The sequence below is a fragment of the Lutra lutra genome, chromosome 9 (genome assembly GCF_902655055.1).
Source record: "Lutra lutra chromosome 9, mLutLut1.2, whole genome shotgun sequence".
NCBI classification, from domain to species: Eukaryota; Metazoa; Chordata; class Mammalia; order Carnivora; family Mustelidae; genus Lutra; species Lutra lutra.
This window is the reverse complement of record NC_062286.1, coordinates 68,549,331-68,574,341: the sequence shown is the minus strand read 5'-3', so window position 1 is coordinate 68,574,341 and position 25,011 is coordinate 68,549,331. Positions and strand designations below refer to the sequence as shown.

The following is a 25,011-nucleotide window of genomic DNA, read 5'->3' as shown; positions in this document are numbered from 1 at the left end:
CTTGAGGGGAAATTAAGTTTAGTTTCTTTAACAAAAAAATTAATAAAAAATTACATCTATACCAAAAATAGCATACTTCACCTAAAAACAGTGGTGTGGTTTCCTCTAAAGTAGTTGCATTAGGATCTGCCCCAGCTTCTAAAAGAATCTGTACAATCTTCCAATGTCCTTGACTTGCAGCAAGATGTAATGCACAGAAGCCCTCAAAAGTCTTTGTCTTAATGTAGTTTTCAGACGAATCTATGTAAAAATTAAAAAAAAAAAAAGTCAACTGGAAGATATCACTGCTATTTCTTGTGATTAAAAAGCAAAGACACCAAAAAGAATTTAATGCAATATTAAAATACAATTATAAATGGGAGGTCTGAGTTTAAAACTCTCTAGAAAATTTTTTTAAAAGTTCTACAGGGGTCTTTGCTGTGAAAAGCTCTCTGGTATTCTTAACATACAAATTCTGCCCACAAACTCATTTTCTATTCTCTAATTTTTGATGGGTAAGGGAAGGGGAGTGGCAGAAGTTGAAAGGTAACACAAAAGCAAGGTCTGAAGAGGATGTAGCACCATGTATTTGCTTAAACAAGATTTACTGAAAAACTGATAAATTTTTTTATTTCTAAGTTTCTATGAGAGAAATGGTCTCATCTCAAGCATTACTTCCTTGTACTCAACTAATAACATGAGGGTAGTTCATCTCACAAAAACAGTGTTTCCAGATTAGTCAGAAACTGACCTTTATTCAGATATTAAAAAAAAAAAGGTTAAGACAAAAACCAGGAACATACAGATATATATAGAAACACAGACAGCTCCAAATGGGAAATCTCAATATTATAAAGATGCTCATTCTTCCCAAAATAATTAATAAATTTATTACAATTCTAATCAAAATGCCAAAAGACCTGGCAGTTCTTTGGTTGGTTGGTTTTATACTTGGTAAAGTGACTAAAGTTAATAGGGGTAGGAGTGGGCAGGTCAGAATAACAAAGAAGTTAGAAAAATAAAGAAAGCAAGTACCGAGAAGAGACTGGACTTACCCTATATACTAAACTGGATCTTAAAGTTAGAATAAGCAAAACAAAGTGGCATTGACACAAGGAAAGAGGAGGGTGCCTGAGGGAGAGGAGGAGGAAGAGTCAGCAGAAGCAAAAAGAGAAGAGATGATAGCTATGTTCTCTTCCACTGAGAAAGGAGAAAAAGAGATAAGGCTTAATCTTAGCCATTTAAAAATCTCAGGATGGAATGGGACTGTGACAAAAGCATCTAACTGGATTACAAATGGATGACTCATTAGAAAATGGTTTCATCATGACTAGAAACTATAAGGCTAAAGACAAAAGAAATTGTACATACACAGTGTAGTCCAGTTGATAAAGTTGTTTTTCAAAGAGAAAAAGATTAGCAATTCTGAAACCACTATCTATGTACAATAAGATCGAATAAGCAAATGAATGTATGGTAGACAAAGATGGTCTCACTTTTGGAAAGGGAGGTTACAGAGAAGTAAAGGAAGAAAGCTAGAATGAACCATATAGTACTGGATCAGAATCCAGATGTCAATGAACTTGTATTTGGCTTTAATACAGATAGAGATGGATAGATACAGAGATACTTATAAATATGTGTAGACGTGCAGGTCATAATAAATATATTTCCTAGCTCTGTCTGCTAAAGGGGCTTAAAAGTAAAGACATGCCAGTAGCCTTAAGCATACTCAGTGCCCAGATCTTAATTTTGAGTACCATTCTCAAAGGAAACAGGGCTCTTACGAAAAAGGCTGATTCCAGGGGTAGCACAAAGAATATACAAAATGAGCCTGGTGCGTCTTCCAAGTTCACCAAGTAAAAGAAATGTTCAAAAAAATAAAACATGGAGGTGGGGAGGTGCCTGGGTGGGCTCAGTCGGTTAAGCTTCTGCCTTTGGCTCAGGTCATGATCCCAGAGTCCAGGGTACAACCTCCGCATAGGGCTCCCTGCTCAGCGAGGAGCCTGCTTCTCCCTCTCCGACCGCCTCTCCCACTGCCCTTGCTCTCTCTCTCTCTCTCTCAAATAAACAAAAGCTTTAAAAAAACAAAAACACTGCCTCTCCCACTGCCCTTGCTCTCTCTCTCTCTCTCTCTCTCAAATAAACAAAAGCTTTAAAAAACAAAAATAAATACATGGGGGCCCGTCGAAGAAACACAAGAGCCAATCTGAAAGAGCACTCAATGACAAAAGATAGAACAATCTGAGCAACAAAATAAGCAAAATCATATTCAATTAGAACCCAATGTATAAAGTTAATACATATGAGTCCTGGCATATATAAGTGATTGAATAAATGGAAGAGAGGAGATATTCTAAATACCAGAAAACTTCCATATAATTTATGTCGATATTCCCCCCTCAAGGAAGGGAACTAAATTCCCACCTATACGATGGCCACCCTTAGTGATTTGTACACACACCCATCTTAGGAAAGGGAAATAAAAATACCTGTGCAGTTAACTATGAAATAAAGAAAAGGCACTTTTCACTCAGGAGGAAAAATAGTGAAGTCAGTTAACTACTAAATTGAGATCCTAAAAGATTTTACCTATAGAAAAAATAGATACATTTAAATAGCTAACTCTAAAACCACTGGATCAGGAAAGTAAAATGATCTGGGAAACACAGTAGATTTGGAGTTAGAAGATTTGGGCTGCAATCCTGTCTCCACCAATTCTCTATTGGATTACCCTTTGGGCAAATTATTCAAACTCTCTGAAGTACAGGTTCCTTAACAGTAAAACAAAAACAAAACAGATGGCCTAAACCCTCAATGGGGTTCAACAGAATTATAATAGTTATGTACTGTTACAGTTGTTAGAAATTTGGGAAAGTCGCCAAAACATCATTTTTCCCCCAAAACGTCATTTTAAAGATTTATTCACTTGAAAGTGAGAGAGCGTGCAAGCGTGTACACGTGGGGGAGGGGTGGGGGTGAGAACCTTAAGCGGACTCCACACTGAGCATGGAGCCCAACGCAGGGCTTGCTCCCACAACCCTGAGATTGGGACCCTAGCCAAAACCAAAAGTCGGATGCTTAACCGCCTTTGCCCTCAGGTGCCGCTCCAAAATATCATTCTAAGAAAACCGTTGGGACCCAGTATAAATTGATTTTGGAAATTCCAATAATATACTGCCCTCCTTAACTGGTATGAGGGGACCAAAGGGATCTTATCTATCTTGGATTGGACTATCAACCACCTCTCTTTGTCTTCCTTTCCTTAAAAGGATTTTTGGGGAAATAGCTCATAATACTCAGTTTTTAATACCTTAACCTCCACCTTCTCACTGGAAGGCAAAGTAGTTTCTGCTTCTATTCTACTTATTAAAATTTTAAACATAAAGGCATTAAAGACTTCATAGTGAACAAACCCATAATAGGCACTTCAGTTCTTTTATAACAACCTGTAAGTTTTTCCCTGGCTGCACTTTCACGATTGGGGCCGTGTCTGCTGGACCAATTCCAGCTATCTGATGCCTGTACAGCAATGACAAGAGTTGACTTTAACATTCTGGCAATGATACCACAACCTTATGTTTCCTAACCCAAAATGTCCTTTTACTTATAAATAGTAAACTTGCTTGTTTCAGTGAAAGATAATAGACTTTATTTTTCTGCAAAGCCCTAAGAAGGAGAGCAAAAGCACATGGTTTTAAGTAAAAGTTAAATATTTAAGTAGAGGTTAACACAGGTTAAGTATTAAGATCAGAACCTCAACACCTGGGCCACAATTTGATGATGACTAAACAAATAACATGTGCCAATCACAAAGAGTGGTGACTGTCCATTTCAGGTAGCTTACTGTTGTCACATACTTTGCACAATGTGCATCATCTCATTATGCTTTATTTAGGAATTCTAAGAAAAGGTTGTCTCCAAAGAGAAAGGCTACAAGGAGAATACAATGAACATAAGAGAATTACAGAGATAAGAGAAAGTAAGACCCTGAGACCTGTTGACATCGTTTCAATAAGAGCATCCAGCAATGCCTAAAGGGACCTACCACTCTTTCCCCCCTTTTCTTTTTTTTTTTTAAGATTTTTATTTAAAAAATAAGTAAGAGAGAGAGAAAGTGAGAGAGTGCATGAGCGGGGTGGGGTGGGAGCTAGAGGGAGAAGCAGGCTCCCTGCTCAGCAGAGACCCTGATGTAGGACTCGATTCCAGGAGACTGGGATCATTACCTAAACCAAAGGCACTTAACCCACTGAGCCACCCAGGGACCTCCCCGCTTCTTTTTTTTTTTTTTTAACTTTTTCTTTTAAATTTTTATTTAAATTCCAGTTAGTTAATATACAGTGTAATATCAGTTTCAGGCATACAATTTAGTGATTGAATACTTATACACAACACCTGGTGCTCATACACGTCTTTGTGCAAGCTAGTTTGAATCATTTTTCATTCCTTACTGAAATTTTCTGATTAATATTATGAATAATTTAGCAGTGTCTATCAATATTTTAACTTTGCATATTTCTTTTTTAAAAAGATTTTATTTGTTTGTTTGTTTGTTTGTTTATTTGAGAGAGCGTGTGAGAGGGAGAGAATCTGAAGCAGACTCTGCAATGAGCCCAGAGCCCAACTCAGGGCTCAATCCCACAACCGCAAGATCAAGATCTGAGCCAAAACCAAGAGTCAGACACTTAACGCACTGAACCACCCAGGCACCCCTGTATATTTTTTGTGCCAGTAACATCACTTCTCAAACTCTATCCTATAGAAACACACACCCATGTGGACAAAGTTAGAAGGATGTTAACTGAAGCATGACTTGTAATAGCAAAATTTCAGGAAACAAGATGCCTATCAACGGTAGAATGATCAAATACATTACATATACACTATGAAATACCATGCAACAGTTCTTTAACTCAGAATGAAATGAGGAGCTATTGCAGAGTTCTCAGCAATTGCAGAGTTCTCAGCAGAAGAGAAGGACATTAGTCTAACATATTGTAAAAGGTTCTGATACACTAAGACTAGACTGTGGTAGGACATGGAAGAAGCAAGAGCAGAAACAGATTTGTTAGGATGCTATTACAGCAATGTAAGCCAGGAGATATGTGGCTCAGTCCAAGGTCTCAGTGGTTCTGAGGTAGTGAGAAATGATGCAAATCTATGTTACATGTAGACACACACACATACACACATAAAGATTTGCTGATTGGGTGAGGGATACAAGAAAAACGAAGTAATTAAAGATGGCCCACAGCTTCTGGCCTGAGCTGGAATGTTAGAATTTTTTTTTTTTTTTTGAAGATTTTACTTATTTGAGAGAGAGAGAATAGGAGTGGTGGGGGGGGGGGCAGAAGGGGAAGCAGACTCCCTGCTGAGCAGGGAGTCCAACATGGGGCTACATCCCAGGACCCTGGGATCATGACCTAAGCCAAAAGCAGACACTTAAAAGACTGAGCCACCCAGGCACCCCTGGAATGTTGGAATATTTCTAATCTTATAGATGAAACAGAGACACGAAGAAGTTAAAAGACCTGTCCAAGACCACACCAATAAAGTGGCAGAGTTAGCAGAACCCAGGTCCACCTGAACACAGCTCTTCATCACTGCTACACGGTCTTTTTAATGATCTTCAGCATCTGTTATCATGCCTAGTATGACAGCATAATATTTTTCTAACAGGAACTAATGAAAAGTACTACAAATTAGTTCACATATTTGCCAAATAAAAATATTTATTGGTGGATATGCTACAGTTAATTACAAGATTTTAAGTGACCTTTAATTAGTAAGTGGTTTAATATTGAATGGCATGATTGACAGCCACTGAAGATCATTATTGTCCTCCAAGATGAAAAAATGCACAAAATCTCAGTACCTATCACATAAACTTCCAGTACAAGAAAGAAGACAAGCAAATTTGTTATTTATATTAATATTTCAAATAGAAAGTTAAAGTGAAAAAAATATACATGCGTATTAAATTTCTAAGTAATCCATACCGCAATTGAATGCTCTTCTCCAATGAGAAGACCATGTATGATCCCTAGGCTAGATTCTGGATCTAAACTGAAGAGACAGTAAAGCACAGCCTTTCTAAATATCTAAAATGCTTCCATTTTGTGTAGGCCTGAGCACTTCCATAACTTTAGCACACTAATAAAAGGTATGTTTTAAGAATCTCTGGCAGTTCACTAATATTAAATGAAGTTCAAGAAGATAGAAATTATACAATAAAAGACACTCTATGTACACCAGAAGAGCTATAAAGGATAAGAGAATTATGAATTAAATAAAACACAGTATATAGCAAGTATAAAGAATAACAGAAATGTCATACTTGCTTTGGAAACTTTTAAGATTAACCCATAATACCAAGTTAACTGGTACAGATATAAAAGATGCTACTGTCAGCAATAAGCAAAAGAGACCTTACTTCACTCCTACTAAAGACTAAAAACCCCTGTATTTCATCATTATTTTAAAATACATCCTCAGGGGCACCTGAGTGGCTCAGCTGGTTGGGCGTCTGCCTTCGGCTCATGTTGTAGTCCCAGGAAACCTGCTTCTGCCTCTTCCCCTGCTTGTGATCTCTCTCTCTCTCTCTTTCTGTGTCAAATAAATAAATAAAATCTTTTTAAAAATATAATAAAATACATCTTCACAAGGACCCGAGATGCCCTTCAACAGATGAATGGATAAAAAAGATGTGGAACATATATACAACGGAATATTAGTCAACCATCAGAAAGGATGAATACCCACCATTCACATCAACATGGCTGGAACTGGAAGGGATTAAGCTGAGTGAAGCAAGTCAGGCAGAGAAAGACATTTATCATATGGTTTCACTCATATGTGGAACATAAAGAGCAGCACAGAAGACCACTGGGGAAGGGAAGGAAAACTAAATGTGAAGGGGAAGAAATGAGAGGGACATAAACCATGAGAGACTATGGACTCCAGGAAACTGAGGGTTTCAGAAGGAAGGGGTTGGGGGCATGGGGTAGCCGGGTGATGGGTATTAAGGAGGGCCCATGTTGTGATAAGCATTGGGTGTTACACGTAACTAATGAATCGCTGAACACTACATCAAAAACTAATGATGTACTAAGTGGTGGCAAAATAAAACATAACAAAAAATAAAATACATACTCACACGTAGCTATACGCTAGCTAGACCTTTTACAAAGTAAGCAGCTACCGTTCCTCACTGGCCAATGTTCCTGAACTTGAATCATCCAGGTAAGTTTAAACTTTTATCTTTTTTTTTTTTTAATTTTTTTATTTTTATTTTTATTTTTTTTATTTTTATTTTTTTTTAATTTTATTTTTTATAAACATATATTTTTATCCCCAGGGGTACAGGTCTGTGAATCACCAGGTTTACACACTTCACAGCACTCACCATAGCACATACCCTCCCCAATGTCCATAATCCCACCCCCCCTCCCAACCCCCCTCCCCCCAGCAACCCTCAGTTTGTTTTGTGAGATTAAGAGTCACTTATGGTTTGTCTCCCTCCCAATCCCACCTTGTTTCATTTACTCTTCTCCTACCCCCTTAACCCCCCATGTTGCATCTCCTCTCCCTCATATCAGGGAGATCATATGATAGTTGTCTTTCTCCGATTGACTTATTTCGCTAAGCATGATACCCTCTAGTTCCATCCACGTCGTCGCAAATGGCAAGATTTCATTTCTTTTGATGGCTGCATAGTATTCCATTGTGTATATATACCACATCTTCTTTATCCATTCATCTGTTGATGGACATCTAGGTTCTTTCCATAGTTTGGCTATTGTAGACATTGCTGCTATAAACATTCGGGTGCACGTGCCCCTTCGGATCACTACTAAACTGTTATCTTTTTTAAGAGGCAAGGGATCTAGGGACTCCTGGGTGGCTCAGTTGGTTAAGCACCTGCTTTTGGCTCAAGTCATGATCCCAGGTTCTTGGGATTGAGTCCCACATAAGGCTACTTGCTCAGCAGTGAACCTGCTTCTCCCTCTGCTTGCTGCTCTCCCTGCTTGTGCATGCTCTCTCTCTCTCTGACAAATAAATAAATAAAATCTTTAAAAAATAAATTAATTCTATGGTGAGCACTGTGAATTGTGTAAGACTTATGATTCACAGATCTGTACCCCTGAAACAAATAATACATTATATGTTAACTTAAAAAATAAAATAAAATAATTAAAATAAAGGCAGGGGATCTGAATAAACTATGGACTTTAGTTAATTTACAAAGGGGGGGATGGGCCATAAGAACATATAAACCATAGGCTATACAGCCTTTCTGCCTCATTCCAGTTTTTTCCTAGTTAATCAATAATCATATCTGACATAATTTTGGGCACTAGTTCCAACTACAAAGAACAACCAAGCTCACGGAAGACTGAGACCAAAAATGTCATCACCTAAAACAAGACCTATAGCTGCTTCCTGTTCTCTACACACCCTACTTCCTAATCCTGGTATACAAACTACAGGTGAATCAGATTTATCCAAAGTTTGTTTCATAACAGTGAACTCTAATAAAAATACAGTGAGAATATCTTATTTGACAATTTATATCAACTATTCACGATAGTTAACTACATGTGGGTATCTTATCCTCCTAAAACATCAAGCATAAAAAAAGAATAATCATTAAAAATTAAAGTGACCCTTGAAATTTCTAACAGAAAACACAAAAGACTTGAACAACCAATTCTAATACATTTAGTCAAAAGCATGCCTAAGTTTATTCTGCATCTATAGAAAAAACTGTAACATAAATACTACTACCGTGGTGTGGGGAGAAAAAAATTGGGATTGACCTTTTTGACTAGAAAAGAGTATTTAAATGCATGCCTTTATTTATCACTAGTCTGGGAACTCAAGCTATAGAATTAACTTCAAATTCTGAAAACACATATCAAGTTTTTAAAATTTGAGGCATAAAGTCTGTTTTTCTACTACCTCCTAAGAGTCAACTATAACAGACTCTAGAACACGGGCCTAGCAGTCATAATGAACCTCCTGTATTATGACTGGGGGAATTTAGCCTTGACCATCCCTCATTCCTTAAAACAAAACAAATAAAAATCAATGCCCCCCCAAAATGGAAGAATTATTTTCTTTCCCACCCATGAAGCCATGAGTTAGTAATTCTGATGAAATATGGCACCAGAAGTCTAAATTTTGAGTAGCTATACCTGTGATGACAAGTACACAGGGAAGAATCAGAATTCCCATGATCGAAGAAATGTAAATGCTTCACTGACTGTTACAACAGAGTGTTACATTCAATCTCAGTTAAATTACCTAGATGCTAAAAACGATTACTTTGATTAAAGGTTGGAAGCATGCTATAGTGAAAAAAAGTCGGCTTTAGAATCAGAAAGAAATGGGTTCTAGTTTATTATGTAATCTTTGGATAAGTCAACTTCTCTGAGCCTTGGTACATATTAAACAATGTAAATCAAGTACCCAGTACAAGGCCTGTTAAAAAGCAATGCTCACTCACCATTATCCCCAATACCCCCACCCACCATCTCCTGTCACAATCTCATTTAGTCTCTTTTACTGAGTCCTTTTCTCAGTAATGAGCTGACAAATATATCACTGGCTCTCAGAAAGGGGAAAAAAAACTCAAATTTACAGCTTTGGTTTATAGTACGGGTTGACTTCTGCCATGTAAATATTCCCACTTGACTGATCTCAGGTTACAAGCATGAAGTCAACTGAAGACAGAATTGGAAAGAGATGCACAATAGCACATGGCTACTCTCTGTCCCATTACCCTTTTATTCTCCCCACAATACTTTTACATTTTGAAATTATCTTGTTTAAATGTTTAGGTATTGTCTATCTCCCCTGATAGGAATTTAAGCACCATAAAGGCAGGGACCTTGTCTATCCTATTCTCTAACATGACCTCAGATTAAAAAAAAAAAAAAAAAATACAAAAAGTAATTGGAAAGAGTCCTGAAATTAACAAAACTGAAAAGTATTAAAAAAAAAAAAAAAAAAGACTAATTCAACCAAAGCACACACACCCTCAATTCCAGTAACATTGTTCCTTCTGTTTGGAAAAGGAAGAAGGAATAAACATGACGAGTAACAACCAAATGCTTAATTAAAAGGGCTCAGACAGTAAAAATGGGCCAGGCACAGCAAGTTACATATCAAGGACAACATTTATAGATATCCAGCTAAAACACCATACTTATATAACCCAAGGTAGGCAATCTTACCATTCTTAATAATGCACAGGCAGTTCTTTTATGGTCAAAGAAAAAGAAAACAAACACTACCGTTAATAAATCATATATTACCATTTTTTTGTTTTATTAATCCAGCTTGTAGGCCCAGCCTCCCATACCTTGAATTTACTTTACCTGCATGAATTAACATCCGTAAACATTCTACAGAGTTGTGATAAGCTGCTTCGTGAATTGGCATCCATCCCCTGTTATCAGCAACATCAACGCTACGTCCCTTTTTGAGCAGTTTTCTTAAGACTTTAACATTGCCTTCCCTGGCAGCAAGTCCAACGGTGGAGCATGTGTCAGAGTAAGCCTCTGTGAAATCCATTCTTTTGACCACTCTACAAAACAAGGCAGAAAGAAAACACTATAGACAATAAAACAACACTGCACTCCTAGAGATTAGCAGATAGAAGCAGGCCTGTCGTGCATCCGTCACAAGACTGCTGCGGAGGGACGCCTGGGTGGCTCAGTGGGTTAAGCCGCTGCCTTCGGCTCAGGTCATGATCTCAGGGTCCTGGGATCGAGTCCCACATCAGGCTCTCTGCTCAGCAAGAAGCCTGCTTCCCTCTCTCTCTCTCTGCCTGCCTCTCCGTCTACTTGTGATCTCTCTCTGTCAAATAAATAAATAAAATCTTAAAAAAAAAAAAAAGACTGCTGCGGAAAATCCTGAGGTAGAGAAAGCAACCTGTCAAGACACAGCCTCTTCTAGAGCCTAAACCAGAGCCTAAACCATGAAGTGTCTCTAGGGAATTGGGATTCCTTGGAATGCTCTTATTAAAGATATCAAGAGAGTTTCACGTGTTCTATCATTCCACTTCTGGAAATGTCTGAGCAGCTCCTTCCTGCAAGCTTCCGCTCCTGTTCATATCCGCCAAAGTGCCTTCACTGGAACTCTGTAGATGAAGGGGCTAAAACACCTGCAGTTAATCCCAAATGTGTACTCTATTACATAGAGATGGCCATTTAACTAACAGCAATGCTCAGCCTCAAGAATTAATTTGCAGTCCTCTCCAGGAAAAAGCTAGACTCAAAAAAGCTAGAAAAGGAATGAACAAAAGGGAAAAACAAAGATAAGTAAAAATTGTAGTTTTTCCTCTGGTCCTTTCCAAAAGAGGCTAACATTCATGTTCTCTTTCCCTGATGAAACAGTCCCACTGATGGAATATATCGAATATACTGAAATGAACAAGAGCATCATAAAAAGATGAGTCTAGCTTTCCTATACCAGCCTAGAAAGTTCTTGACCGCATTAGTGCCTCTTCCTCATCATCTTCCTCTAAAGTTCATTCTATGTTCCCCCAGTATAGCTCTCAGTGTATGATTCTCACAAAGACAGTTTCTTGTTAATTACAATAGGATGCTAAGGTTCGGGATTCTCAGGGTAAGAGTTACCTCCCAAGGGGCAATCCCTCACAGTAGCACTCCTAGCCCAGCCTTCCTGATTTTTTCTAATGATTTTAGGAGGTGGTTCAGGAAATGCCAACATGACTAGTCTAATACAGGTGAAAACTTTCTAGAACCACATTCTAAATACTTTTTCCAGAAAATGAAGGTTTCAAAGAAGCTAAGGGGTGCCTGGGTGGCTCAGTCGGTTGGATGTCTGCTTTTGGCTCACATCATGATCCCAGGAATCATGGGTCCTGGGATCAAGCCCCAAGTCAGGTTCCCTGCTCCGTGGGGAGCCTGCTTCTCCCTGTCCCTCTGCTACCCCCTCCCCCGGTTTGTGTTTGCTCGCTCTTTCTCTGTCAAATAAATAAGTAAAATCTTTAAAAGGAGAGGTTAAAAGAAAGTGCATAGAATTTCCTATAGGAAATTTAAATTTATCCATGGTCACATTTAAATAGAAAGCTGTAACTGCAGAAGTAGATTCTCTAGTGCGCCAAACAGCTAACAGTACACTATGGATAAGTCCGATTGGATCAACTGGTCCCTTACTAGAAAAGTGAATATTTTTATTACACATTTAATTATGCAGTTGACGGTTATTTACTGTGCACCAACTAGCCACAAGTAATGTGGTGGATATAAAGATGACACAGACTCAGAGAAATGATAAACACATGTTATTCAAAACAAAAAGAAGAAAGTATTCCCAGAGAAGTTCAGGGGTAGTCAAAGAAGGGAGAAACTACTTAAATTTGTGAGGAATGTGAGCTGGTACTGGGAGGATCTGACAATGAGAAAAAGGGGAGAAGGGCATTCCATGACAGAAGGAGAAACACAACAAACATTATGTAAATGAACAAGCAAGGATGAATTAGGGCCAGTGAATAAGGGAAACAATTAGCTCACTTTTGAAGGAGGATTAGCTAAACAAAGAACAGGAGAAAAAGGAGTTTACAGAGGTAGCTGAATGCCAAACTGTGGAGAACCTTGAATGCTAGGCTACACTTTGTTGAAAGATGCTAATTCCCAGCTAAGGCCATTATATCCAAGTTTCACAAAAAAGAAAAGACCACACATATACGGCAAATTTATGGCATATTCATCTAATACAACAACTGTTTCTATGTAGGAAAAACACAAACACACACATAAGAATACCCCTCCAAAGACATTAAAAAAAGAGCATTCGAGGAAAAACAAGTATGAATCCCTTTCCAAATTTACTGGCTTTTCTCACAGTTACAAATAATGTTAACGGATCTAGATTAACAGGCAATAACCTGAAAAAAAAAAATCAGAACTGGGTAGTATCTTTGAACCTCTTAAGGGAAGGAGAAGCCAAAAGAAATGCACTATCACAGCATAATCACTCCCCTCAACCCTTAATTCCAACTAGTTAATACGCATAAACGGTATACAAGATGTCTTTTTAATAAAAGCCTTCACATGCTCTTGACTAAATGAGTACAAGGTCAAACAACCAAATGTGATGTATAAATCTTAAATGGATCCTGGATGGTGAAAAAAGTATCAGAGTATCAGCTACAAAAAGTAATTGTGAGACAATTAAGGAAATTTGAATATGTAATATATATTTGGTGATGCAGTTTTGTTAATTTTCTTAGATGTGATAATGGCATTGTGGTTATTAGGAGAAAGTCCTTATTTTTTAAGTATTTAGCAGTGAAAAGTAACACATGTAACTTACTTCAAATGTTTTAGATTAAAAAGTATATATAGAGAAAAAAATAAACTGGCAAAATGTCAGTTATTGGATCCAAGTGGAGAGTATATGAGTGATGACTATACTTTTTTAAAATTCTTTCCATATATTTGAAATTTTTCGAAAAAGTTCAGAGTTGGTAGAAACCAACCATTCCAGGCAATGTGAAACTTAAACATGGGTAATAAATGAAAGGACCTGGTGATTCTTAAGCTAAGTTTGTTTTGTTTTGTTTTTGTAGCAGTTTCCTGCTGATTTCTTAAGAGTTCAAATAATACTCTTAGAATCTGGGTGTTCTAAAATTCTTTCATGTAGCTAAAGACTATGAAATAGAAATAAATCATCAAGAGAGAACAAGAATTTGCTAAAGCTTCTCTTTTTACATTCAGAAACACAGCCGTGTTGGTCGAAGTGATTTCCCTAAAAAAATATTTTGGAGCAGTAGTTCTAACCAGCAGATCTTAACATTTTTTAGAACCTTGACCTGTTGGAGAAACTCATGAAAGCTATAAAGCTACTCCCCCAGAAGAATGCACACAGACCTCAAATTCTGTATTCAATTTTAAGTTCCACATATCCCTTCTAAAGCCTGTGCATGAGGCAAGAACCTTTGCTTACCCTTTTCTGAGTGAGCAGCTGAGAATACTGAAGATGAATAAGGTCGTTTTGCGCGTAAAATTTAAATGAGTTGAAACAATAGCTCTTTCATAGTCGTAAAAGTTCTGTGGTAAACTTTCTGCTTTATGTGAAAGACAGGCAGAAGTTTTTTGGTTTCGTTTTGTTACCGTTTTTTAAGTATAAAGCCAAATACGCCATTCACAGCTTGCGATTCTCTGGCTGCTGTTGGCAGAAACCCAGTTTCCAAAGAACAAAATGTCTTCCCACGTGCCAAACGCGGTGCCCGTATATCTCTTCCCGGTATCTAGACTGTATCTGCAGCGACTACAGGCGAGGAGCTTCTCCTTGTACCCGCTCAAAAGCGGACAGTTCAACCTCAAGTCACAAATCCCAGGAAAGGATTGTGGGCATTGTAGTCCTCTGCATAGACGCACCAGAGGTTAGGGTGAGTTGCAGAGACTACGAAAGAATCCTTTGCTTAGCATACGGAAGGTGAATCCTACTTGATACCCTAAGCAACGAAATAAAATAACGCTGACCAAGTCGGAAGACGATCCTCGAACTACGTGTCCCAGTGTACTTTGCGCCCCCCCTCCCACCAGCAGACAGTGCAGCTACTGCGCCTGCGGCCGCCCAGCCGGTTACTTGCGTCGGGGAAGCAGCAGTCCCGGCTGGTCCCGGCACCGTAGAGACCACAGCTGAGGGTCGACCGCTACCGCAGCGGAGGAGCAAGGGAAGGATGTGGGTTTTTGGTTATGGGTCCCTGATCTGGAAGGTGGACTTCCCTTATCAGGACAAGATGGTCGGATACATCACGGGCTACAACAGGCGCTTCTGGCAGGGAAGCACCGACCATCGCGGGGTCCCCGGCAAGGTGAGGCGCCAACCAGTACCCCCACCCTTACTGCCTTCGGAGCGCCGCTCCCCAACTCCTGGCCCAGCTTTGCTGGAGCTACACCCCAACGCTTCTGAGGGCTGAGCGAGTGGATTAGGAATAAAGCTGTCATATCTGTCCCGCTTCCTCGACCACTTGCCCCCTACCTCTCTCCCAAACCAAGGGCATTCCTTCCGAAGTCACTTGAGATGCGGGTGGATAGTTTCTTGAGGAAGCAGGAAACGTGGGCACAAGCACACAAGCTCGCACAAGGCTGACGAGCTGGGAGGGGACCCCATCTCTTGGCAACTTCTGCCAAAAAAAAACAAAACAAAAAAAAAAAAAAACAGGCGGGAAGATCAATCTTCGTGGCACCACGGAGTTGAAATACCAAAATCAACTCACACATTCAACTTTTTTAAAGTTAAATTTGTTGGCATTTCTGCATTCTGGCAGACTTTCATTGGTTTCAGTTTAAACGAGCATGTTATTTCTGAGGTTTCTTTGTATCTTCCAAAGGTTTTATTTTATTACACCTAAGGTCACAGAACTAGTTTCCAAAATTATCTCCGGTTATTAAGGAGCTAACCTTGATCACTTAGCTTGGTTGTTAGGTACCAACAAAGTTAAATGAGTTCCTGGTTTGTAATTTGAGTAACACAGTACCCATTACTATATCCAAAATTATTTTAATTTTCTCCATGTTTCTCTTTTGAATTATGAATGTGAAATATAAGTTCTTTGATCCATTTTTTGGTCATACAAAGACATTCATCCCAAAATATGTCTACGAAGGAGTAGCAGTGAGCTGCTTATACAAATCAGACTTGTATTGACTGCAAAACAACCAATCCACAAGGAAAACTAAGTTTTGGTTAACAATTTGGATACCATAAATATGTGTTTTAGTTAATCTCCTAACTTTTGGGAGGGTACAAAATTGTTTACTGTTTATATGTTCTCTAAAGTACTCTGAGAGTTATATGAGCTTGATTACTGTTTTTTAAAAAGAAATTAATATTGGCCCCCAAACACAATCTGGGTAGGCAAATAACTTGAAAACAGTGGACTAACTTAAGGCAAATGCATATTGGTAGGACAACAGAACCTTAATGGCAAAAATTTCTTCAAGAATGTTATAAAACAGGGACAGCATGCAGGTCTAGATTTCGTAATTGTAAACTTGAGCTCCACATTGGGTGTAGAGATTACTTAAAAATAAAATCGTTTTTAAAAAAGAGAATGTTATAGAACAATATTTAAGACTTTAAAGAGTTAAGTAAAGTGAAACTTGTTAATAAAATAAAAGTTATAAGTAAAGTAATATGCCTTTTGAGTTGTCAGATATGAACACTTAAAACTTCTATTCTGGGGGTGCCAGGGTGGCTCAGTGGGTTAAAGCCTCTGCCTTTGGCTCAGGTCATGATCCCAGGGTCCTGGGATCAAGCCCCACATCGGGCTCCCTGCTCAGCGTGGAGCCTGCTTCCCGCTCTCTCTCTGCCCCTCTGCCTACTTGTGATCTCTCTGTGTCAAATAAAACCTTAAAAAAAAAAAAAAACTTATATTCTGAAGAGAAAAGCCTTAACCCAGCCTCCAAACTTTAATGACCAAGAGTTAAATGTTTACAAATATGCTTTTTATGTTTTGTTTTGTTTTTAGACAGAGAAAGAGCCATCTGCGCACAAATGTGGGGGGGTGGGTAAAGGGAGAGAGAGAACCTTGTGCATGCAGGCTATATGTCCAGAGGCTACATGTCCAGCACAGAGCCCGATGAGGGGCTTGATCTCACCACCCTGAGATAAGGACCTGAGCCGAAATCAAGAATCCTATGCTTAATTGACTGAGCCACCCTAGAGCCCCAGAAATATGATCTTAATAGCATATTTTACTACTCTAGGTTTTGGGGGTTTTTTTTGTTTTTTTTTTGGTTTTTTTAAATTTATTTAAGAGATAGAGTGAGTGAGAACATGAACAGGGGTCAGAGGGAAAAGAAGAAGCAAGACTCGATGTGGGGCTTGATTCCAAGACCCTGGGATCAGGACCTGAGCAGAAGGCAGATGCTGAGCCACCCAGGTGCCCTACTACTCTAGTTTCAATCAAATATGCATTTGTTATATAGCACATGGAGATATGTACATTGTCGGAATAGAACAATAAGAAGTTGTCAAGTCAATGCAACAGCTCATGATTCTTTAAAAGAATAAAGGAGGTATAAAAGCCAGTATTTTTTTTTTTAACTTATATTTACTAAAATATAGGGCAGGTAAGTTAGGGGACAGGGAGACTGCAATGGCTAATAATTATACATCTACTTTTTTTTTTTAGATTTTATTTATTTGATAGAGATCACAAATAGGCAGAGAGGCAGGCAGAGAGAGAGAGGAGGAAGCAGGCTCCCCGCTGAACAGAAAGCCCGATATGGGGCTCGATCCCAGGACCCTGGGATCATGACCTGAGCCGAAGGCAGAGGCTTTAACCCGCTGAGCCACCCAGGCACCCCTGTATATCTACTTTTATTTAAAGGATCCAACATAGCAAATTAAAGGAAAGTCTAAGTTACAGACGTTTTCTAAGTATACTGTTCTGTTAAAAAAAAATAAAGCTGGAAAGAACATTATTATTTTAGTTAATATTTTTTATTATAGTGGATCACCAGCTTTATATAAATCTTAACTGTTAAACAAGAATACAAAAGGCTACAGAGATATCCAGCAAATTAGAAGAATGACATGGATGTTTTGTAGGACTATGTTTCTGATAGCAACATATGCTCCTAGTAAGTTAGTCATCAGTACACATGAAATGTGATATTACTAAACAAATGTTAGGCTCATTTCCACACACTGCAATGTGACATTTGTGGGAAAAATACCAAACCTATTTGGTTTATTCAATCATATTTTCTTTTTAGCATATTAAACTTTAATTTCTTCCTAAGTTTTATTAAGCATCTCATTTATATATAACAAAACTCGTAGCATCTCACCAAATAAAGGATTAATTTAAATGTGAACATTTTTTCACAGCAGAGAGAATATATTTTAATTTCAAAAAGAGGAAACATTTTAACACGAGATAATCATGAACATTTACTAAATCTCTCTTCTAGGTCTAGATCAGAAAAATAACTCATTACTCAAAGCACCCATAATGCCCCATATTTCAGGATAACTTCTAATCCTATTCAGCTTCAAAAACCCTTTCTTTAGTTTCAATCCCCCCAAAAAGCGTTCATGTGATTTACAAATGGACACTGTTTCTCAATAACATATTTATTTTAGGGACAAAAAGTTTAAGTTTTAGAAAATATTTCCAAGGGGTGCCTGGGTGATGCAGTCGGTTGAGTATCCAACTCTTGATTTCAGCTCAGGTCATTCCTCAGGGTGGTGAGATCAGCACAGCCAGCTCCCTGCTCAGTGGGGAGTCCACTTGAGATGCTCTCCCTTTTCCTCTGCCCCTCCCGCCACTCGCATGCTCTCTCTAAAATAAATCAATCTTTATTTTTTTTGAATATTTTATTTATTTATTTGACAGAGAGAGAGAGAGATCACAAGTAGGCAGAGAGGCAGGCAGGGAGAGGGGGAAGCAGGCTCCCCGCTGAGCAGAGCGCTGGATTCCGGGCTCAATCCCAGGAGCCTGAGATAATGACCTGAGCCGAAGGCAGAGGCTTAACCCACTGAGTCACCCATGTGCCCCAATAAATCAATCTTTAAAAAAGAAAATATTTCAAAAAAAAAAAGAAAATATTTCCAAGTAAATTTATCAGTAGTGCCAAAAGTCCATGTCTGTATCATCTATAAGCAATCACAGGGAGTCCATTTATTTCCCCTTAAAATGATTTCTTGTTTTCTGTTTCAAATATGCCACCACCTAAAGTCCAGGACTTTTCTACCACTCTTCCCTCTTTCAACAGTTACTACTGAGTGCTTACATATACAAGTAGGAGACACCTATGCAAACAACAATACCTGACAAGTGCCACAGGGAAGTGATGTATAAAAGGAGAAATGAGAGTTTAGGAGAAGGAGCTGCTACAGAGTTTCCTGGGGAGTCAGCCAAGCCTTTATGGATGGAATGGCAGAAGGATATTCCAGAGATATAAAAGGAAGAGCATTCCACACTGAGTACTGATATATACAAAGATATGAATATTTGTAAAAGTTACAAATAAATCTGCTTGAGAGGGAAAGTGGTAAGAAATGAGGTGTGTAGTTAAGTTATGCTGAGGAATTTTTATTTTATCCTGTAGAATATTATAACCCTGAAAAATTCAGAGCACAGGAGTGAGTGGCCCAATTTTTTTTTTTAATTTTAAGATTTTTTTTTTTTTTTTTAATTTGACAGATCATAAGTAGGCAGAGAGAGACAGGAGGAGGAGGCAGGCTCCCTGCTGAGCAAAGAGCCCAATGCGGGACTCGATCCCAGGACCCTGAGATCATGACCTGAGCCGAAGGCAGAGGCTTTAACCACTGAGCCACCCGGGCGCCCCGAGTGGCTCAGTTTTTGCACTAGAAAGTTATTCCAGGGTCAAGAAGAAAACAAACTAGAGGTAAACAAAATATAGGCAGGCAGTGAGGTCCCTAAGGAAGCCACTGAAGGATACAGAGGAATCAGATACAGAAGAATCAAAAGATAGAGCTACTAAGAATTGATGACTGGGCTGGATATAAGGGGAGACAAGGAAAATGGGAGTATAGAACTTGTCACCTGGACCTCTAACATTTCTTACTCAAGAGTCTACTTCCATCCCACTCTAACTTGCATACTATACACTTTACCACTCAGATCTTTCCCAAACATTTCTTTTATCATACCAAGTCATCCACTCCTCAAGTGCTACAGTAGCTCCTAAATTCCTATTTCTCCCAGGTGTCACTGGCTTCTTATTTTCCATTGTCCCCTAACTTCACCTCCATTCCTTGGCTTTTCAAATCTGACTATCCTGTTTCTCCAGTTATCTTTTGGGATCATCTTCTCTATATGTTGGGGTCATCTGCTAAAGTCAGACACTTAACCTGGGTAGTCAGTCTTGCCTTTAGGTCCACACTTGAGGACCACACTTACAAATTATGCCCTTTCGCCAGAATTTTGTCTTCCTTTCTGACCACCCAAGACTCAGAATTCTTACTGCATTCATACTATACATCTTAGCCCTTAAGTGTTCTCTATTTCACATGTTAAGTTCATGTTCCAGAATTACAATATAAGCTCTTGAAAGCAAGAATCAAGGTTTTGTTTTCTCTACAACATAGCTAGGGATTCAGCAAATAGCTGCTAATTCACTTTGAAGTCGAAAGTAATATGGTAATACCTACATCAATATATGTATCCTCATTATAGTGTTTTCTTAAATAGAAAACAAGTCAAATCTAAATGCCCAATAACACAAAAATATTTAAATTATAGCTCACTGATAATACAGTATTATACAATTATTAAAATGTAAGAGAAGACTAAAATGAAAATATAACTAAATAAGAAATATAATCCAAAATCCTATGTTTTCCATGATTACAAATTATCTATACAAATAGACAAAGACTAGAGGAAACAGTAATGAAGATGACACAAATATCTGATTTATAGAGAGTGTGTACCAGAACAGTGGGCAAACAAATGTTAAAAATGTTAAAATGCTTACAATTTAGCATTCTCAACTAATGATGCTAACATGTCAATAGATACATAGCCTTTGGCACTAGGTAGGAAGTGTATTTCCAAAAGAAAAAAAAAGCAAATTCTCAGAGAGCTCCAGACCTACAGGATTACCAATTCTGGGACTGTGGACTAAGCAATATGTTAATCAACCCTCCAGGTAATTTGGATCTACACTGAAGTTTGAGAACTACTTCCCTATTAGAGGAAAGCACTCTGGAAGAGCATGTTCCCTAATAAAACTATAGGATTCTGGGTGCCTGGGTGGCTCAGTTGTTAAGCGTCTGTCTTTAGCTGAGTTCATGATCCCAGGGCCCTGGGATGGAGCCCTGCATAAGGCTTCCTGCTCAGCCAGAGGCCTGCTTCTCCCTCTCCCAGTCCCCCTGCTTGTGTTCCCTCTCTCTCTGTGTCTCTCGCTGTCAAATAAATAAAATCTTTAAAAAAAACAAAACTATAAGAATCTGACCAGAAGGGGCACCTGGGTGGCTCAGTGGGTTAAAGCCTCTGCCTTCGGCTCAGGTCATGATCCCAGGGTCCTGGGATCGAGCCCCACATTGGGCTCTCTGCTCTGCAGGGAGCCTGCTTTCTCCTCTCTCTCTGCCTGCCTCTCTGCCTACTTGTGATCTCTGTCTGTCAAATAAATAAATAAAATCTTAAAAAAAAAAAATCTGACCAGAATTTTTATTTATAATTGCTTCTTCCCTTACCTTTATTTTAGATGAGACTTAGTCACAGGTGTGTATTTTAATATATCAATTTTATTTATTTTTTTTTAAAGATTTTATTTATTTATTTGACAGACAGAGATCACAAGTAGACAGAGAGGCGGCGGGGGGCGGGGGGGGCGGCGGGTAGAAGCAGGCTCCCTGCTGAGTGGAGAGCCCGATGTGGGGCTCGATCCCTGGGACCATGACCTGAGCCAAAGGCAGAGGCTTAACCCACTGAGCCATCCAGGCGCCCCTAATATATCAATTTTAAATGAACATAATATACACAAATTGAAGGGAATCTTTTAGAAAACGTAAGGTATATTATTTTCTTAGTTAAGCCACTTGAACATTTATCATAAAAAATAAGTGCTAAGAAAGTGTTTAGTATGGACAAATGAAATTAAAATATTCCATGTCAACAATAAATTGCTAATGCTTGGTTAGTTGAAAACTGATTCAGAAAAAAAAAAATTTTTTTTTTTTTTTTACTTTTTTTAAAACAGCCTGGAAGAGTTGTGACTCTTGTTGAAGATCCTGGGGTATGGTATAAATTATTCTTTTTTGTATAGTCTTTAATCATATAAAATGTTGACACGTTTCTCAGTTTAAAATAATCAGTGAAATTTTATTAACAGCCATCACAGACAGTTTGAACACTAGGTCTAGAATTCCTCTCTGTATTTGTTGTGTTTCTTTTCAACTGCTGGGAAAAGTTGGAATGCAGACTACAAGTAGACAACAAAATAAAACCAAATGGCATATAGTCTCATTTTCTTTTCTTTTTTTTAAAATTTTCTTATTCAGTTTATTGATTAAGAATTGATGGAGCCAGCCCTCAGACAGCCAGACTGCTACTAAGATTCAAATGGAACCCTTAAAACTCGTCACATTTGCTAGGAGTCTACCATTCTCAGCAAAAATCCCAGTCAGGAATTATCACTTTCTTTATGGCCTAATTTTACTAATAGCAAATAGGTTTTTTTTTTTTTTTTTTTTTTTTTAAAGATTTTATTTATTTATTTGGCAGAGAGAGATCACATGTAGACAGAGAGGCAGGCAGAAAGAGGGAGGGAAGCAGGCTCCCTGCTGAGCAGAGAGCCCGATGCGGGACTCGATCCCAGGACCCTGAGATCATGACCTGAGCCGAAGGCAGCGGCTTAACCCACTGAGCCACCCAGGTGCCCCAGCAAATAGGTTTTTAAAGAGATTTGGAGCACTAGAAAACATAATTACCTAATAGTTCTCTGTTTCTTAAATATTTTCAATGATGTCTAGATACAAACTTTTATATTTTGAAGTTAAGAATTTAACTTTGGAAAGAACTTTGATGTACAAAAAATAAGCAGCTATCAACAGCTGATGAATAGGTGAAATAGTGAAATGAAATGCTTTCATAATTTGCATTAAGAAAAGCATATATAAAAATGGCTTCAGGGTGCCTGGCTAGGCCCATTGGTACAGCATTTGACTCTTGATCTCAAGGTCCTGAGTTCAAGCCCCATATTGGGAACAGAGCCTACTTAATTTAAAAAAAAAAAAAAAAAAAAAGCTTCAAACTGGTAACTGTTACTCTTAATTAAAATTAATATACAGCACTTCGTTTCTATAGAATGTTAAATTAACTCAAGAAGATACTTAGCAACCTAAAGTTTAGTTTTTAAAGTTAATAGTTAAAGATTGTGAATAAACTAGAAAATCTATACTACAAACTATAAATCCTGCTTATAGCACAGATATTTTATTAACACACACACACACAAAACCGTTGCAGCCAAAATACATTATTTTTACCAATACTGTGTGGACAAACTAAACAGTGAAGGAAATTAGCATTTTAAAAATCTTCATTCGGAATAATTTCCTTGTACGCTAGGTTACTTATCCTTGTTTAAGTTTTTAAAATTATGTCTTTTAACTAGTGGAACTGAAATAAAAAATACCAGGTCTTCACTTGGTCATTAAAAATAGAGTTCTCAGGTTTTAAATCCATAAACATTTCACTAATTGTATAGGGCAATAGTTTCCAACTGCTTCATGGAGTGTTGTAGCCACTCTGAAGCCTACCATAAGTAGGCTTATATAATATAAATTATAAGATATAATGCTGGGTGCTGGCTGAGAGGGCTTTGATACCCCAACCTGTTTCAGCTAGAGCTCAGCATCAGCATCACTTTTTTTTTTTTTTTATGTAATAGGTGTTCCCTTGTTTGCAGAAAGGATTCTGTGTTTTAAAAGCTCTGAAAGAAAGTAATCAACTACTTAAGGCCATAGCAAATTCATTTTATTTGTTCATTTTATCATTGCAGAAACTTTCAAATATCCTTTGTAAATTACTCCATTCAGAATACTAAATGGTATCCTCTTGTTGAGCTTGTACCTCTAGGTGCACTTTAAGTAATGCAAAACTACATTGACTTCTAAGAATATATAAGACACTTTTCGAGAGCACAATGTATCTTCAGCTAAGTTAGCCCTATAAATACTAAATATTATATTTTCATTTCTCAACAGGGTTGTGTTTGGGGTGTTGCTTATAGACTGCCAGTAGGAAAGGAAGAAGAAGTAAAAGCATACCTTGACTTCAGAGAGAAAGGAGGCTACAGGACCACAACAGTCATTTTTTATCCAAAAGATCCCACAACAAAACCATTCACTGTGTTGCTATATATTGGAACATGTGATAATCCTAATTATCTTGGTCCTGCACCACTAGAAGACATTGCTGAACAAATTTTTAATGCAGCTGGTCCAAGTGGAAGAAATACAGAATATCTTTTTGAACTTGCAAATTCAATTAGGAACCTTGTGCCAGAAGATGCAGATGAGCATCTTTTCTCCTTGGAAAAATTAGTAAAGGAACGTTTAGAAGGAGAACAGAACCTCAGTTGCTTATAAAGACCTAATCAATCACTGACTTTTCCAAACAAGCAGAGCTTTTAGTCTTCAGAGAAAAGCTATAGCTTCACGTACACTGGCAATAAGATTTGGAAACCTGTTTACTTGAAGGTCTTATTTATTTTTAATGTTGTAGTCAAGATATGATCAAAATGTGTAGTTTAATTTCATATATCCTGAAACACATAAATATTTAAAATACTGGGATATAGTTAAAGAAAAAATTCAAGTTGTAATAATATAATCGTTTCCTAACTATATGATATTGAACACTTTCTCATAAGAAGTGAGTTCTTTAGAAAAATACAGTGAAGGACTCCGTTCAGAGCTTATTTTTATCACAGTAAAAAATAATTCTGTTGTTTCCTATCACAATACTATTTTGAAGTTGTAGAGAATTAAACCAAAGTCCAGTAAATATAATAAGGTAATACCTTCAATATATTCCTATACAATAATTGTGTAACCATGGTTTAAAATACACAAGCTTAAAATAATGTGTAATTAGAAATATATGGTAATTAAACAAGATTTCAGCCTTCATTGTGAATCTCCTTGTTCAAGTCAAAAAGACTGGCATTTTTAATATAAAAATTTCCTTGGAATTATAATGTACTCTACCTCTCCTTTTTTTAATAAATGCATTTTACTACATGGGAAAAAATTCATTCAGCTAAAAAAGACACAAATTACATCATACAAATTGTGTCCATTAACAATGCAGCATGTCATTCAGTCACTTTGTATGAGTCTTATACTGAAACTTAAAAAAAGATGACAATTCTGGTATTATAAATTAATAGAAACATACATATGATGAAAGTCTGATGTTTGAAATGACCTTTAGAATTGTAGTTTTTTAAAGAAGTGGCATTACCTGATCATTTGCTACAGGTTTTTTTTTTTCCTTCTGTCTTG

General features: G+C 37.7%; 2 protein-coding genes across 6 annotated transcripts in view; one reads left to right on the top strand and one right to left on the bottom strand.

Moving 5' to 3' along the window:
* The window catches only part of ASB3 (ankyrin repeat and SOCS box containing 3), a 109,818-nt gene that overhangs the window by 70,103 nt on the left and 14,704 nt on the right, over positions 1-25,011 (bottom strand). The window contains exons 2-4 of one of the 4 annotated variants that reach the window (XM_047744021.1): positions 15,001-15,145; positions 10,362-10,570; positions 82-240 (exon numbers count right to left, since the gene is read on the bottom strand). In XM_047744021.1, the coding sequence (XP_047599977.1) occupies positions 82-240; positions 10,362-10,557 (355 nt within the window). In that variant the 5' untranslated portion in view covers positions 10,558-10,570; positions 15,001-15,145. Of the gene's footprint in view, positions 1-81; positions 241-10,361; positions 10,571-13,959; positions 14,440-15,000; positions 15,146-25,011 lie in introns of those variants that run through there. The other 3 variants (XM_047744019.1, XM_047744022.1, XM_047744020.1) reach the window with 3 other exon arrangements.
* Positions 14,578-24,658, top strand: CHAC2 (ChaC glutathione specific gamma-glutamylcyclotransferase 2). Of its 2 annotated transcripts, XM_047744024.1 has the most exons (3): positions 14,579-14,833; positions 21,702-21,737; positions 23,710-24,658. In XM_047744024.1, the coding sequence occupies exons 1-3, from the start codon at positions 14,699-14,701 to the stop codon at positions 24,091-24,093; spliced, it is 555 nt and encodes a 184-aa protein (XP_047599980.1). In that variant the 5' UTR covers positions 14,579-14,698; the 3' UTR covers positions 24,094-24,658. The 2 variants fall into 2 exon arrangements, with proteins under 2 accessions (XP_047599981.1, XP_047599980.1); XM_047744025.1 differs by lacking the exon at positions 21,702-21,737 and having other exon boundaries at positions 14,578-14,833.